Source organism: Ixodes scapularis, unplaced genomic scaffold (genome assembly GCF_016920785.2).
Source record: "Ixodes scapularis isolate PalLabHiFi unplaced genomic scaffold, ASM1692078v2 PGA_scaffold5__190_contigs__length_132052651, whole genome shotgun sequence".
In the NCBI taxonomy this organism is placed as follows: Eukaryota; Metazoa; Arthropoda; class Arachnida; order Ixodida; family Ixodidae; genus Ixodes; species Ixodes scapularis.
Window position 1 is genome coordinate 72,160,813 of NW_024609880.1, and position 16,474 is coordinate 72,177,286.

At 44.1% G+C, this 16,474-nt stretch overlaps 1 protein-coding gene across 1 annotated transcript in view; it reads right to left on the reverse strand.

Moving 5' to 3' along the window:
- The window catches only part of LOC8032675 (zinc finger protein ZIC 4), a 99,654-nt gene extending 84,001 nt beyond the window's left edge, over positions 1–15,653 (reverse strand). The window contains exon 1 of the mRNA XM_042293901.1: positions 14,664–15,653. Within this exon, the coding sequence (XP_042149835.1) occupies positions 14,664–15,645 (982 nt within the window). The 5' untranslated portion in view covers positions 15,646–15,653. The remainder of the gene's footprint in view (positions 1–14,663) is intronic.
- Between the last annotated feature and the right edge of the window lie 821 nt (positions 15,654–16,474).

Consider the following 16,474-nt stretch of genomic DNA (forward strand, 5'->3'; position numbering starts at 1 on the left):
TTCGCAGCTGTTTCTATAGACACTCCCGTACATTGTAGCAGCACGGACGGCGCCGATTCGTGACAGTGTTGCGCGCTCCGCTCGCTAAACTACCGTCTGTAATAATCTCTCTGTACGCGATCATGACCGACTCCGTTTCACATTAAGCCCCTGTGCAGCCACAACGCTACGAGCTGATACAGACAATCAATGCGTAGTGCTAATTAAAAGTGTATTGTAACGGCCCTCGTGTGCGTTCGCAATCAACGGCTAAACAAATCATGTACACAATGAATGCGCCGTGAAGGCTTTTGCTGTGCGTGACTGGTTCAGTCGGTGATATAGACGCTCTCAGGCAGCTGTGCATGGGCGCCGCCATAACCGACCTTCAATTTTGGTTCCCTCTTATTCCATTCGCTTCACTTCATCGTTACCACAGCAGGGCAGGTTATTGCCACTTTAAGTGCTACTATGTCCTTCTTCTCAGCATAGGCCTTTGTGGAGGCTCGTCAACGTCCGCTTCAGTGGCTCGGCATCTCGGTAAGACAAGAGAAGGTCAGCAATGGCGGCTCAACTTGGCGCGTGCGTAAAGCGTATATATCAAACGCACAAAGGTGACGCCACAGTGACGTCACAGTTTTGACGTCGTTGATGACGTCACAGTTTTGGCGCTGCTTCATTGGCTCCGTCGGACGGTAGCGTCGGCTGCAGGCTTGGACTTGGAGTGAAGTGGAGTATAGTGGTTGCGCGCGCTAACTATGTAGAGGAGCTTTCCTGCATGGCTATCAACATCATCGTCTTTGACGTAGCGGGTAGGAGGGAGAGCAGACGGCGGAGCATCAGAATCCTCGGCTCATCAGCTCACTCCTTGCGTTGTTTGCATGCTTCACGCTGCTTCACGCGTTTTTTTTTTTTAATGATATTTGTGGCGTGACATTTTATTATAGCTATCATAGCTTGCGAAGCAAACACACTTTTGGTGCTAAAGTGTCGAAGCGCCGGAATGGTGAAAGTATACTTTTCTCTATCCCAGTACTGAAGCGATAGACAATACAGATATAATATCCAGCGCTTTACTTGGGTACAACGGTTACTTCGGAACAGGGAGTAATTTTTATGCTATTCTACAGGGAGGAAAATGAGGAAGGAATGGCTCGTCGAGCTGTAAACGGCAAACCAAACTCGCAAACCTATCGCGCATGTAGGAAATACTTTAATGAAAATGACATCGTGCACACCATTGGTTCCATTGTGTTCTGTGAGTTATGGTCTCTTTAAAGTTGCAAGTTGACTTTTTTAGTATTTTGCAGACTAATAAGCATGTTTTCTTTATCAACTGGCTGGAAGAGGCGGTGGCTGACTCCCACAGTCGTTTCAACTAAATGCCTGCTTATTATCCCGTACGACGCAAAACGGGCAAAACCCCCCACGCAATCGACACCTGTAAAATCTAATTAGTCGATGACACTTGGACGTCCCAAAATAAGTTAAACACCTGTTATGGATTACGAATTTTAGTATGTTTGTTTTTGGGGACCAAAATAATATTTGTGCAGAGTATGTGGTGCGCTTCTGACCGAGAACTTTTAAATTTATAGTCCATCCTTAATAAAGATCGGAGAAAACCAATTACTTAACTGTCCCAATTTGTCGGACCAAACCCGGCATATTCAAAACGTTCCGGAAATTTCAGCAAGTCCAGCGAGCAGCAGTTGCGATGCCGCAAACTTCTTTGCCACACATTCCATTTGAGAGACAAGCTGGCTGCAAAAGAATAATTGCCGTATTTTCCGGTGAATAGTGCGCACCCTGTGTATAGTCCGCAAGGGTTAATCTGGGGTCAAAAATAAATAATTTTGCTTAGATAGTCTACACCCGGTGCGTAGTCCGCACGCCGCGCATAGTATATGGACTCAGTGCTTAATCCGAACGTAACAATTATCATGCACAGCACTCCTTCACAAATGTATGGTGTATTAGCTCACAAAGAAGCTTGCATCATGCATAAGTCAGCATTAATATACTATGTTATTCTTATTCATCAAATCCATCTGGTCTTGTCACAGTGAAGTATCTAGAAAATAATATTCTTGTATCGCCCGCTCTTGCAGATAGCCTGCAGCGGGTAAATTTTTAACTTGTAAGCAAGTATAGTCCGCGCATGCTCAGTTCGTACCGGAGGGCCCATCGCACCGTATCGGATGTGCAAGCACGGTTCCTTAAAACCCCCTATTGTATATTTTAAAAGTGACTCGGAGATACCGTTATTCAGCAGGAAAAAAAAAAACTCCTAAACACGCCGTACTTCTGTTAAAAAAAAAATGTAATGCTATGAATTGAGAAGCGAACTGAGGTGACCACTCCGTTCAATTACTTAGCACGTCGTCTGCTCGAATCGCACTCGCTGTGTCACATGAGAGCGCCCGCGAGGTAGCGCCATCAAAACATCTCGTCGGCCGTCAATAGAAGGACGCATTAGAGCATTGGCTCTCGAATGGGGGTCCGCGAAGCCTCCGTCATCAGTCAAGCTCGGCAATTAAAATTATTATTTTTCTTTTTTTCGGAATGAAGGTTGGTTTACACTGCCATATTTTCGTACGTTAAGTTACGTTACGTATAACTCACCGAAACATTCGTGTCTCGAATGTCTCGTGTCATGCTTTCTCCTTGAACTGGTAGCCTGGCTTAATATGAAGCACAGATGTCCCGGTGACTTGCACGTAAGATTCCGTAACGTAAAGTAACCTAAAAAAACAAGGCAGTGTGAATAAGCCTTAAGAAGAAACGTTTTGATTTTCTGGCGAGTTTTTCGTGTGAATGTCAATGAGAGAAATCTGCTTCACACTAGCCCTTCGTTATATCCATTTAATGAATCATTATCGTAATTACCCTATATACCTCTCCCTTGCCAACACCACGAACGGGGTCCCTCATCATCTTTGCTGACCCACAAGGGGTTCGCGAAACATCAATGGCTGCGAACCACTGCCTTAGAGAAATAGTCAGGTGAACTAAACGCGCGTTCGCTTGCGACGCTGTGCAACTGCGTCGTGCTATTGGCGACCCTGGTGTGTCTGCTTACGCGTTTGCCGATTTGCGGCTATTGGTGACGTTCACAACCAAACGCGTCGCTGTGATTGACCTTCCACAATTGGCGAAACTTTCATATTAACGTTTTAAGTAGGATTTCTTCCAACTGAAGTGACGTACAGAACGAAATTACGAACACTAACCATATATTTTATTAACGCTATGCCGACGTTTCGGGACCATTTCGGTCCTTAGTTCGGGGGAACCCACGGGGGAACCCATGAACAGGGATCAAACTGATCCCAGGACGACGGGATTCTGTTTATTAAGTGTATAGCTCGTAATTTTCGTCAGTGTGAGCGACGAAACAAACCAACGATTTTTTTTATACTCTGTCTTTCAAGATTTAGCTCAATAATGATTTTTTGGAGTTTGTTTGGAGCTCCCGCGCTTTATATACGGGATTGTAGGTGTCACTTTCTAGAGTGCAATAACTACGAGTATAACCGGTTTTAGCGGTTGTTGTTTTAATTTCCCTTCAAGGGTTGTAAAACAATTTTGTCTGCCTTAAAAAAAAAAAAAAAGACGACTCCATCTCGGTCGCTGACATAATGAACGGAATGAATCAACAGTATTGAAACGTATGTCTCCCCAACATATTTGAAATGGGGCGGCATTGGTTCAAGTGTCAACTATTTGTACATACAAGGCCCATTAGAGAGTTCCCTGGCTCTGAGAAATCTATTACGTCTACTCCCCCATAAAGAAATTTGGGAGAGCCAACCGCTGCGATCTTACATGGAGGGTGCTCGGCGAAGGATGAAGCCCAAAGTATTTTCAGACCCCAAAAAATATGTAGCCAGTGCTGTGACATCCTACGTGACATAAGCCTGTGAAAGAGTGTTACAGCGTAGTTTGTTGTTTTAGTGGTAAACAAGTTTTCATCCTCGTCGCATGCCGAACTCTCTCACTGCAACTCACACTCCCACGTGGTTTGCCAAAAAATTAACGCATCAGTTTTTCTTTCTCTCTTTTTTCTTTACAGTGCATGATTAGCAACTTCTACACGCCCACTATCTCTCCTTTTTTTTTAAATGTGCGGCTCGCGAAATACGAAATAATAACACCTCTAACGAATGACTATTTCTTTTCTACTTTGACCACAAAAAAAAAAAATAATTTCACCATATATAGGTTTTGGTGCTTAAAATTTGTTTTCTAAATTTCACTGGGAAATGTGAGATTTCTATCAAACATCAATCTGTGCCTTTTATGGCGCACGATACATATACACGCAATGGTAACTCAATTTAAAAAAAATCTATATTAAATTTATATATTTTTTACTATATGCGTTGTATAGCCAACATTGTTTTTATAAGTTCATATAGATGAAGCCACTGCCTTGAATGACTGTCTCCTGTTCAAAATAACATGCCATAAAATGTATAATGCGGAACATTTTACAAAAAGAAATCCAAAGAGCTCTTTTCATTTAGGGCAGAAAGCGTTGTTGCTTTTTTGACATGCGAAAAAGGATTTCACTTTGGATTTTGGGAAATTGCACCGTGTCAAAGATCTGCTCAAAATAAAAAAATGGCAAGTGTTTTTTTTTTTTTTTCAGGTAAATTTTTTTTTTTTTAGCATCTGCAGCTTCTGGACTAAGTCGCAATTCTTCTTAACGAGCTAAGCTACTCGATTGCTGAAACGTCCTCAGTTCATTTCAGCAGATTGTCCAGCTGTGTTCAAGCTACTGGCTGACGTTCTGCTTACTTCACCTGCAAAGCAGCCAGGAGTTTGGTATAATGTGACCTCTAGGGGATGAAAGAATATCATTATATTTCTTCGTTGGTCCTATATCGACCTTGTAAAACGCAACATTAAGTCAAGAAGGTCTTCGCCCATGAGATAGCTCTATGATACTTGACTGACTCTAAGCTTGATTACAATATTTTACCATCTACAGCAGACTGTATGCTGCACCACATCGGGCGCATACTCAAATGAGTATAATGCAAACAACATGCGTGATAAAACATAACACTTTCCTTGCCGGGGACATCCCAAAAATATTACACAGCTTCTGAATTTCGGAAGTAAGTTACATAGACGAATGTTTCGTATTTCCAATGAAGTTTGGCATAAAAAGCTCACGTGAGAGGCAAACTGAAAACCGAAATGATTCGGCTCAAACTGGAAAACACAAAGGATAGCTGGCACTTCTTGCCTGACATTGGAAGTGTATATTTGTGCCATATCTGGATCTTCATGCAGTTTGAGCGAAAACAATTGGAGAAATACTTTATATTTACTTCACTGATGTGTGTCACATATGACTCGTGATGCAAAAATGAGTTAACAATGCGCCATCTATAAATGTATACGTCGTCACTAGATACTGTCGTCACTACGTGCTGCGCATTATCTCATCTGTAGTTGGTAATATTCGTACGTCTCTGCACCTTATTGTGTTGGGCATGTATCACGTTTCTTGCATTCGACATGATTCTTGTTTTATTTTTGTGTGTGTGTGTGTGTCTTTGTTTACAATTTACGGATGTAAACAGACCGATACGTTTCCGCAGCAAAGGCCTCGACTATAGCCTCGACTATACCTCCAGACCCTACTTTCATTCCACAGCATGGATGATGCAGTTTTCTCTTAAAGAAAATATTAAAAAAAAAAAAAAGTTTTTTCCTCTTGAAGGTTTAACGTTTATAAAGTCTGACTCCTTTAAAGGGCCTGAAGTGTTAAAGGTCGCCAAAAAGATTAATAAACAGAAAATCAGTCTTTCTCTTGACAATTTACTTTGCTGATGAGCATTTTGAGAACATTATACACGTGGAACCTGATTTGTCTGTTTGTTTGTTTGTTCTTGCAGCTTGATTTGCACTTACTATATGAAAACAGCGTGCGTGCGAGTGACTCCTGAAGTTTATTAACTAATGACCTATTCATAATCATCAAGGAATTTAAAGCAACCGTACGTGACCGATAGAAACACCGCAGTAAATACGCGACTGGTTTCCAGCAGGTACAGTATTAAAATTCAGAATACTACGCGAAAGCAAGATATAAGACAGAAAAAAAAGCTCCCACCGTGCAATGGAAACCATGCTATTAAACGTCGTAACAAAAAGATAAATTAATTGAACTAGGACGCTCCAGTTTGTCTTGTTTGTTGTTGTTTCTTCTTTTCAGCGTGCGGGTGCCTATATGGGCGAGCAAGCGAGTTTAGAACGTGTGGGAAGATGTGTAATATAGATACCGAACCACCGATGTAATGCGAAAGTCGGGACCCTAAAGGGGCAGAGATGGGATCAGTGGCGCGACTTGCTCGGGGAAGTGTACGTGCAGATCTTTATGTCGATCTTTTATTAATTAAGAGGCTAAGGAAAACGAACAGACAATAAACAAACTGGAAGGGATAATATAATATCAAAGGTGCTGCGCTGAATTGGTGATAAAAATAAAGGGGAGAAATAAAGAGGGAAAGAGAGAATGAAATTCTTAAAAACGGGGAAGCCAACATGTTCGTTACTATACTTCATAACAACATTCATGAGTTTTTTAATTATTATTATTACATCTTAGCGACATGAGGAATGCACTCGGCGAAACTACCTGCACTCACCAATATATATATATATTAAACTTTTAAGCGAGAAATTAGTTGAGTAGATACCCGCTAAATGGTAAGCATTTTTCCAATTACTTTTTCATCTTTTCGGCCGTTTTTTCTTTGATTGAAAGAAAAGGGAAGCGAAGTGTTCTCGTTTTGACTGTCGAAGAGCCTACCAGGCTCGAAACGTATCTGCAGATCACTTTTTTGGCGACCTTGGACGACCATCTCCTTTAAGGGCAAATATTTTGTGAATATATATATATATATATATAGAGAGAGAGCGAGAGACGAAAAACTATTAAGAGAGAAGTAAAATCTAGTGGAAATTAATGCGCCAGATCGTAGGTTAAAGTAGATTTCCATAGGACGATTTCATTTCAAATCGAGCAGGGAAAAGGGGTTATATATATATATATACAAGAAAGCTGAGGAAAGAAAATATAAATGCTTGTCAAATTCTTGGCTAAGAAGAGACTGAAAAAGCCTTTTATTTTTGCGCCATGTTTTTAGTTTTCGCGTTTTTGTCGTTTAAAGAACCAAATACGGATTTTGTGGTTGGGGTGGGGCGATCGTCACAGGTCGCGTATCTTAGAGCTTCTCCAGGCTCAACTCAAATTTCACGCAAGAAAAAAAAATATTTAAATCACTCTTTACATTGTATTTTAAATTATATTAAAACGCAATATTTTTACCTAATGTTTTTTGTTTTGTTTTTTATCCTGAACTTGATCTTTGACGATAATTTACGAGGTTTGAGGGATAACTTTTTTTAACGATAAATTTTATGACATAGATGATAAGTTGCATGCAAGCTTAAACAAATACGTATTCAACAAGCACAATATCGTTACATTAAAATAGTTAACTTGGTGAAAAACGCCTTTGAATACAAGAGGAAACTCTAGAAACAAAAATTTCAACATCAACTTCAAAAAAAAGTTCATTTCTTTTCTTTCTTTTTTAGAACTTTCAGTATGGTACAATAATAGGGGTCTGCAACCGGCCACCCGACGTATTAATTCTGAAACATCACACGAGGGGTCAGTTTTTTATGCTCGTTCACAGTAATCACCTATCCACAGTAATTCTTCACCAAAGTGATGCATTGAGAAGCAATAATTAATTGGTCATTCCACACAGCATAATTACTGTTCAAAATCACGTTTTTTTTACCACTGTAAATTCCAACAATCTCTGTCACACACGGGGGCATAAGTTATTATAAAGATTCTGGCCGTGTGACTGGTCCGAAGTTTTAGTACAAATCTTGTAGGCCATCATTACAAGGAGGCTGGAGCAATTGAACTGACGGCTTTTAGTTTGCCTGGGTCTTTGGGTGTTGGAGTGAGAATTGTGTGCCCTTGAAAATTATGGAGAAAGAACCCGTGGGTCCCAAGAGCCTCACCAGATACCGAGTGCAGCACAGGGCATAACAATTCGCTGTGCCTCTCATATCGTCCATAAGAGGCAACTTTTTCGTATCGTTCATAATATAACACTTTTTGGAGGGAAGCATTTATAAGCTTTTCAATTTCATGAGAGACCATGAGAATTAATATCTTAGATACTTCCCTCCATAAAGTGTTAGGGTGAGTATTACAGACATCGTGGGGACTGTAGTCTTTCGGCACGCGCGAAGATCCCGCCGTGGGTCTGCGCGAGCAAAGCACGAGGCAACACGAGCTGTCTCTTGAAGGAGTTGGTTGGAGGAATTAATTTGATTGTGATTCTCATCTTCTTAAAGTGAATAAATTGGACATGTGTAAGAAAAGCCTAATATATTAAACATAACGTTCCGTCTACGAATCAGTCTTACTTTATTTAATTGTGTGTTGGATCAAAGTCAACAAATACTCTAACAAAGTACCAAGAATTAATAAATAAATAGGCATAAAAATGACAACGACCAAGTTTCTCATTTTAAAATAGAACTTGAAACATTTTGTCTTTTTAAATGTGTGGATTTGTATGTCCAAACCACATATATTACATCTGATTTTTATTGGATGTATCATGTTTCAGATTATACCAAGGGATCTTCATACAAAAAAAAACACGAGCATATCTAAAAAAAATAATACTTTTTTGAGAAAATTGGCGGTCAAATTTGTACTTTTAGAGTTTTCTCTTGTATTCAAAGGCGTTTTTCGCGAAAATAACCGCATTTGATTATAATTATATCGTGCTTGTTAAATAAGTATTTATTTAAGCTTCCATTTGATGTTTAGCTTCTGTCATAAAATTCCTTGTTATTAACGTTATCATAATTCAAACCTGATAAATTACCTTCAAAAAGGAAAGGTTCGGGATTTTTTTTTACATCAATAAATAAAACAGCAATACATTTTATGGATATCTTGCTCTTTTAATGTAGCTTAAAAATCAGTGTAAAAATTTTGTTGTTGTGCGGAAGGTATCTGAGCCTGGAGAAGCTCTTAAATACGCGGCCTGTGTGTATCAAAAACAATTGAAAACTAAAAATATGACGTGAAAACGGCTTTCAGTTTCGTCCTAGTAAAAATTTGCCCACCATACCTACTTTTTTTTTTTTTTTTTTCCAAAGGTCTTCGAGACATAATTTCTTTTTCGTACACGATTTGAAATGAAATCGCACCCTTACTGAATAGCTTTCCCGAGCTTCACGCTCGAACACGGGAGATTCCGTTGTATTGTGTAGCACGCGATTATAATAAATGTTGCGCTGTGAGGGACTAAAGATTATATCATTCAATTATTAAGCCTCAATTTTTCCATAGTCACATCGAAAATTCGAATTCATAACGAGTGCGGTTTGTACCACACATTAAATCCGCGTTGCTCGATTTTTCCTCGAATTTTTCGCCTTCGTCCTTTTCCGACAACACGCACACAGTCGTTGCGAGGCCGTGAGCTTGAACTAGTGTGGTGACATGTGCGTGCTTTTTACCGTTTAGTTCCTAATAAAATAAATCTAAGTAGTCACCAATGTATATGTAGCGCAGCTGCGTTCATCAGACGGTAGCGCGGGCGTGTCGACAGAGAGTTACAAAACCGGAACGATGCATGCGAATGGGGATTCCGCATGTGTGCGACCGCGCCATCTGATTTATTAAGTGAACCCAGTCCGACATAGATCGTTTCAAAAAGTTACAGGCCACTAATAAAGTTGCAGTCAGAGAAACTAGCATTTTCGTACTAATAATGGTGCCCACTGCTTTGGTCAATTAATCAATACGTTTCAAAGCAAAGCGTATACTAATAATAACAATTCGACCTTTGGCTAGATGAAAGGAGCTTCAAGAAGCATGTTGGGCTTGCATGCTCACCCGCGGCATGTAAGCTCCTTAAGTAAGGTTTCGAGTAAATTACTCAATTAGGGAGCTGATAAGTGTATGTGCGAAGTTACATGTGTTCTTGGTTCCCTTCCTCCCCTTCCCAGTGTTATAAGCGCAAATAGGTTCTAGGTGTGACAACACAAACGCGAGAATGCACTTTGGTATTCCAACCACTCATGAGACGTAAGGTCTATTAAATCACTGTTTTACTCGCATCGTGCGCCCTCTTGCAAATTGTAAGTTGCGTTCGCAGCATGCTTCGTTTCAGGCTAACTTGGCGAACGGCGGTGAGAGCTACGACCACCAGCGAGGCAATCAGAGCATTACAGCGATGCACGTGACAACGTGTATGCCATCCAGACTTGTAGACGTTACTGAAAAGAAGTAACCGATTACAATTACAATTACTTCACTGTAAAAAGTAACCGATTAGAATTACAATTACAACCTCAGAAACGTAATTGAAAAATTACTCTAGAGTAATCGATTACTGCCCACGTTACTTTTCATTTAACTTTTTTTTTTTTTATTACTGTAGCATAATCCTTGAAATCTCGCGCTCAGTTGTTCGAAACAAAAAAAAAAAAAGCCTAGACCGTTTTTGTTTAGAGCTGAGTGAGTTACGCAAACACACCCAATTCCTCTCGTCAATAAATAAATAAAATAAAAAAGAGCGCTATTTAAATTCATTACTCACAAGAGGCTGGATAAGGTCATTTTTTATACCCGGATATAGACTCCCGTCTGCAAAAAAAAAAAAAAAAATGTACCCAGGAAACAAAACATTGTAGAGTGGCTTACTAATCCTCGAGGTCCCGTGCTTAGTGGTTTCGAAAAAGGAAAAAAAAAAAAAAATTGACCGTTGCTTACTAGATCTGAGTGAATCCAGGATACGTACCCAGCCGCCCCCCCCCCCCCCCCCCCAAAATAATTAAATAAATTACAAGAGAAAAATTGTAATGCGTAATTTTGTAATTGATTACCGCAAAAAAGTAATTGAATAACAAGGATCGTTACTCCTTAAAGGTAGTAATTGAAGCGTTACAAAATTACATTAAAATGTAATCGATTACAAGTAATCCATGACTTGTAACGTGTTACGTACAAGTCTGATTCCATCAAAGCGCATGGGGACAGCTCTCACGCACAATTACCTCCATTGTTTCTCGAGGGTCGTAGTTTTCGCCCTTTCCCAAGTTATGCTGAAATGGAGCGTAACCACCTACAGAAACGCGTATACGATACTAACTGTTTATACAACAAGAAAATCTGGTGTCGTGCAGCCGCAAATAAGAGGCATGCGCAGTTATCATAGCTTTTAGAGAACGAAGCTTTTGCGCCTTTACATCGCCTGAGAGTCCAGCGCCACCGCCCTGCCGTGACGTATACAAGTGGATGTTTATATGCTATGCTTTCGGGGTCTTCGAATTTGGTGGTAGCTTTTCTACGCCACCATGAGCGTGCTATGCGATAAGAACCTGAGGGAGAGGAGGATACGAGAGGGGACTTCAGAAAGCCGAGCTCCGCTTCGAGTGATTAGTGGGTAGACCTAAAGCTATAGCTGCTTTTGTCTGCATTGCATTCGTATAAAATTAACGCGTTCGATTGCGAAAGTCAAACGCCGGGCGCCAGCGTTCCGCGTTCTAACGCGTCCTGTCGTTTTTGTGCCTTTATGGTCCTTGTTTTGTTTGCGAATTTTAAAACTTTTTAAATCAGTATGAACCAACTTGCCCAAACCCAAGTTTTAATCTTCCATGTTGAAGCCGCCATCGGAATCAACCATTACAAGATCGACCTGACACAAACGTGCACTCACCATGATCGTTTTTTTTTTTTTTTTCTTTGCTATTGCATACATGAACCGTTCAGCGAGATCGTTTTATGCCCAGCAGAATGCTTTTTCCCAGTGTCGGCCTTACCCCTCTTTCTGGCATTCTTACCTCCGTTTTGCCCGAAAGGAGAGTATGGACAAGGTCTAGGACCCTGCGCAATACATGGGTTAATCCTCGAAGCAATTTGTAGGGTTTCCTCTCTTCTGATTACCCATAATTCCCACAGAACCCTTTTCTTTTTTCTTTTTCTTGAAAGGGGGGGGGGGGGGGGGAGTTAAAATGGCAGTGTTTCAAAGATCCCCCTTCCCCTAGCCCCGGGTGCATCTAGCCAAGATGTGAGAGGAGGTTTCGTAGCGAGTCCCATACTACGTGCCAATGTAATTACAGCACCTTTTTGACTAATGCCTCCATATCTGTATGTAGGCCACTATAGTACACTGACAGCAAATACAGGAATGCAGATCGTGGCGTGTAATGTGTTCCTTTATTTTTTTCTTCGTAATTTGTGTTTCGGCGTCCTAGTCACCTAATAGCGGGATCTCATTGGCTGTGGACTCCAGAGCCATGATAATAAGGCATTCGCCAAGCCCTGCCGTTTCTAAGACATGACAATGACTATAGAAGTACTCGTGTATACACATATTGAGAGGAGCTCAAGGATTTGTTGCGCCGGTATGGTATCGCGCAATTCCAAACCTTGGATGCCAGCTGCATGGAGGGTCACGCGGTGATCCTTAACACGCAGTTTTCCTTATTCGGCGCCGTTGAGACGTGCATGTCGTGCACAGGAGGACACGAGAAAGCGCCGAAACGCCGTGTTCTGGTTGGAATGATTAGTGGGTAGGTGCAAAGCTATGCATGCTTTGCACCTGACGTCATCGCGTCAGCTCTCCGGCCACCACTAAACAAGAGGGGAAGGAGGAACTCTCCCCTCAACGGGACTCGTTTGTGTGCCCCAGACGTGCCCAAACGTCGCTATTCTTCCTCAAGAAAATTATATATAGACAATGAACCCGTCACTTAATATTCGTACAAAAGCAGCTTTTCCCTCTCGCTCGTCTCCGTGGTGATGCGAAATGAACGATGTGACGTCAGTGCAAAGCATGTTTTGTTGTTCTAGTCTCTCTCTACTCACTATTCAAACGCGTCTGATTGCCGAACGCTGGCGTTGGGCGTTTGGCGTTCGTGTTAGAACGCTTTCGAACACCGGGTTGAGACAGAGGCAGCTATAGCTTTGCGTCTATAGACGTTTTTCGTTCTCTTTCGTTCTCAGCCATGTGGGTTCCTTGTCTGGTGTGCGAAACGCAAAAACAATAAAACATTTCAGCCTGGAATTTGCAAGAAAATAAAGGTGAGGCGAAACAAGAGTGTGTGGCAGTCACGCCTTTTTCGCTGAACACCTTCCAGCGGCCAAAACGATGTTTGACGCATGCCAGAAGTGACGACATTCAAGATGGCTGCGCCCTTGTGGAAAAGATGGATACACAAAGATCCTTCCAGTCAGAGCTCGACGTTCTCAGATTCCCGCGTTTTCTCGTCTTTTTCTCTTCTCGATAGTATAACATTGCAAATACAGTCTCAAGCTAATATATGACAACTGTTCGAATCTTAGAAAGCTGTAGCTCTTGATATTCTGATTGCATCACTATATCAGGCAGTCAAAAAGCCAGAAACGAGCGCCTAAGAGCTGCGCTCTAAAAAAAAAATTGTGTATCATTCACAGTCACAAACGTCATCGAAATTGGGTGAGTGCGGAGCACCAAGCCAAGAGGGTCTTTTTCTAATGACGGTGCACTTTGTGCATCAAGCGAATATACTCCGCATTAATCTAGTGTGCATGAAAAGGTGGATGAGGGTGTGTGGAAAGTAAGTACCGCCGTGTAATAGCATTGTTTATAATATAAATAGAAAAAAACGAAGATAGCAAAACGCATTGTATAGTAAGGACCGTGCATGTATGTAATCCTTCAGTTAGCTATGCGACTTTACAAATGAAAAAAAAAACAAAAAAACTATAGAGTTGAATGTTTAGTCAATTGGCGGGCCGGAGGGGGGGGGGGGGGGGGGGGGGGGTGGGGGGGGGGGGGTGGAGGGACCGGCCTGAGATTATGTTAGGCTGGTTCCTGTTCTGAATAAGCGATTTTTTGGTTTAGTTTGACTGCTATACATGCAATATCACTGCATTCTAAACAATGCCTCTGCGTCTAGCTTTCCTGCAGAGCACTCGGAGCGCCAATCAGAGCAATCGGAAATCTGTTTCGACATAAAAATTAAGCCTGCAATGTAACACTGAGCACAACGTTGATTGGTTCACCGAATGCTCTGCGGGAAAGTACACACGCGGGAGCATTCCTCGGGACGTATGACGTTTGCAACAAAAAAGAACTGTCGTTGTATAGGCTAGCTCGGTTCAACCATTTCACGAGGTCTCTAGTAACGACACGCATGACATTCGCTGAAGCCCATAGGCGCTGCCTCAATAATTGTTTTAATTAAAGTACAATATAACAAAAATATATCAACGGTCACCTACGATGTGCGGTGAAGCTCAGTGTCTCCCATGTGGTGATCATTCACGAGGCGGGAATCCTAGTTTAGAAAGCTTGAAATCTTCCAAGCTTTAAGATCCCAGCAAAATAACTAGATACTGTATACTTCTTTCGCTTCGTGGTCGGAGTTATGCTGCAGAGATGTAGCGGCGGATCGCCGGGCTTCAAAGCTCTCCTGTGTTTTGACGCGCACGCACTACCTGCTGTCTCCCGGGGGCCGGTTAACCTGCCCATTCCGCTGACCCGCCCACGTCAACAACAGAGCAAGCAAGGCCCTTCGACACAAGATATTCCCTCGGCGATCGGTTCGCCCGCGCATGGGTTGGCACTGACCTGTATGCGTCCTCTTGTGGATCTTGAGGTTCTCGGAACGCGCGAACACCTTGCCGCAGCCCGGAAACGGGCAGGGAAAGGGCTTCTCGCCGGTGTGCACGCGGATGTGGTTCACCAGCTTGTACTTGGCCTTGAAGGGCCGCCCGTTGCGGGCGCACTCCTGCCAGAAGCACGCGTGGTTAGTGCACTCGGGACCCCCCACGTGCTCCACGGTCAGGTGGGTCACAATCTCGTGCATCGACGAGAAGCTCTTGCCGCACGGTTTCCGGGGGCTCAGCGATCCGCCCATCGAGTGATGCACGTGCTGCTGGTGCAGCGCCGGGTGGTGCGGGTGATGCGGATGGTGCACGTGCGGTTCCACCCACAAGCACGTGAGTTCCTGCTTCACGGGCTGCCGCATGTAGCGGAAGAAGGCGCCGTGGGGGTGGCCCCCCATGGCCGGCGACGCGTACACAGGTTCGGGCCTCGGCTGGAAGGGTTCCCGGTAGACGTCGGCCGCGGTCAGCGGTAGCCTGGAAGGGTACAGTTCCCCGGCCGTCGGGTGATGGTGATGGTGATGATGGTGGTGAACGAACATGCTCTCGGGGGTCGGGTGGTGATGGTGGTGCGGCGGAGGCGGTAGCTCCGTGGCTCCCCGCAGCAGAAAGTCCCTCGCGACGGCGGCCGTGTAGTTGGGGTGATGGTGGTGCATCCCGAAGCCGTTCTGGAAGTGCGGCGCTTCGGCGGCGTTCATCTCCTGGTCGAAGGGGTCTAGGCGGGCGGCCGCGGCCGCGGCGGCCGCGGCTGCCGCTGCGGCGGCCGCCGAGCTCGACACCGCGGCGCCGCGAGGCCTGCCCAGGCTGCTGCCGCTTTCCATCATCGCGTCGGCGTCGGCGTCGTCGGCGCGGCGGCGGCGGGGCGTCGTCGCATCGCGGGCGCTGCTCTTTCGAATACTAAAGGCACCCCCGCCGGGAGCCGGTCCAACTCCCCCCACCGCCACCATCGAGCCCGCGCGGCGAGGTGGGGGCGCTGCCCGCAGCGGGAACAGCCTTTCGGGTGGCGGAGCCTTTAGAAGGCACCGCCTATTTCGGCGTGATTGACGTCGCGAGCTCCGCCCCTTGGCGCTTACGCGCCGCTCGGCCGTGCGTGGCGGAGTGCTGCGGTGTTGCGCGAGCACGCTGCTGGGCGCTGCGTTAGCGCGTCGTTTTTGTGGAGGGGTGGTGCTATTGCGCGGATTAGAATTACTACGACGGCACTCGTGTGACCGGGAATTACGGAATGAAAAGGAAAAACGGGTCCGCGTCGCCACTCGGACTGCCGTCTCGCTTGTTGCCCCGACTTGGGGCTCGGGCGGAGACCGACTTGTTGAGAAAGGAGTCTCGTCGTATCGCGCTATGGGACGCTCCTGATTGCGACTTTAGTGCGCGGAGTAGACGATGCGGAAGCTGGAAGCGCGAAGGAGACGTATCGAGGATCATCCTTAATAGCCCGAAAGACACGGTCGCTGCTCGGTTGATTGTTTGATGGCTACACAAAAGACCTCGGCAGTGATTAGGACGTCTTAGCGAGGTCGCCGAGAATAAGTCTCAACTCTCGATTTAAGCCGGATACTCGTTTTCAAAGAGTGGCCGATGTGGCGACGATCTGTGGTACTCGTCGTTGGTATGAAACGCTGCGTTGTCTAACGTGTCTCTTTAGTTTTTGAGCACCTTTTCTTCGAGCGAGTGTTCGCGCCAATAAAGGTGTTTGAACAACTACGCTCTTGTGCCGGCTTGCGAAGGCGATGCACACGAATGCATACTGCGGTAGAGTAGGAAACTAAAGGTTGGTCC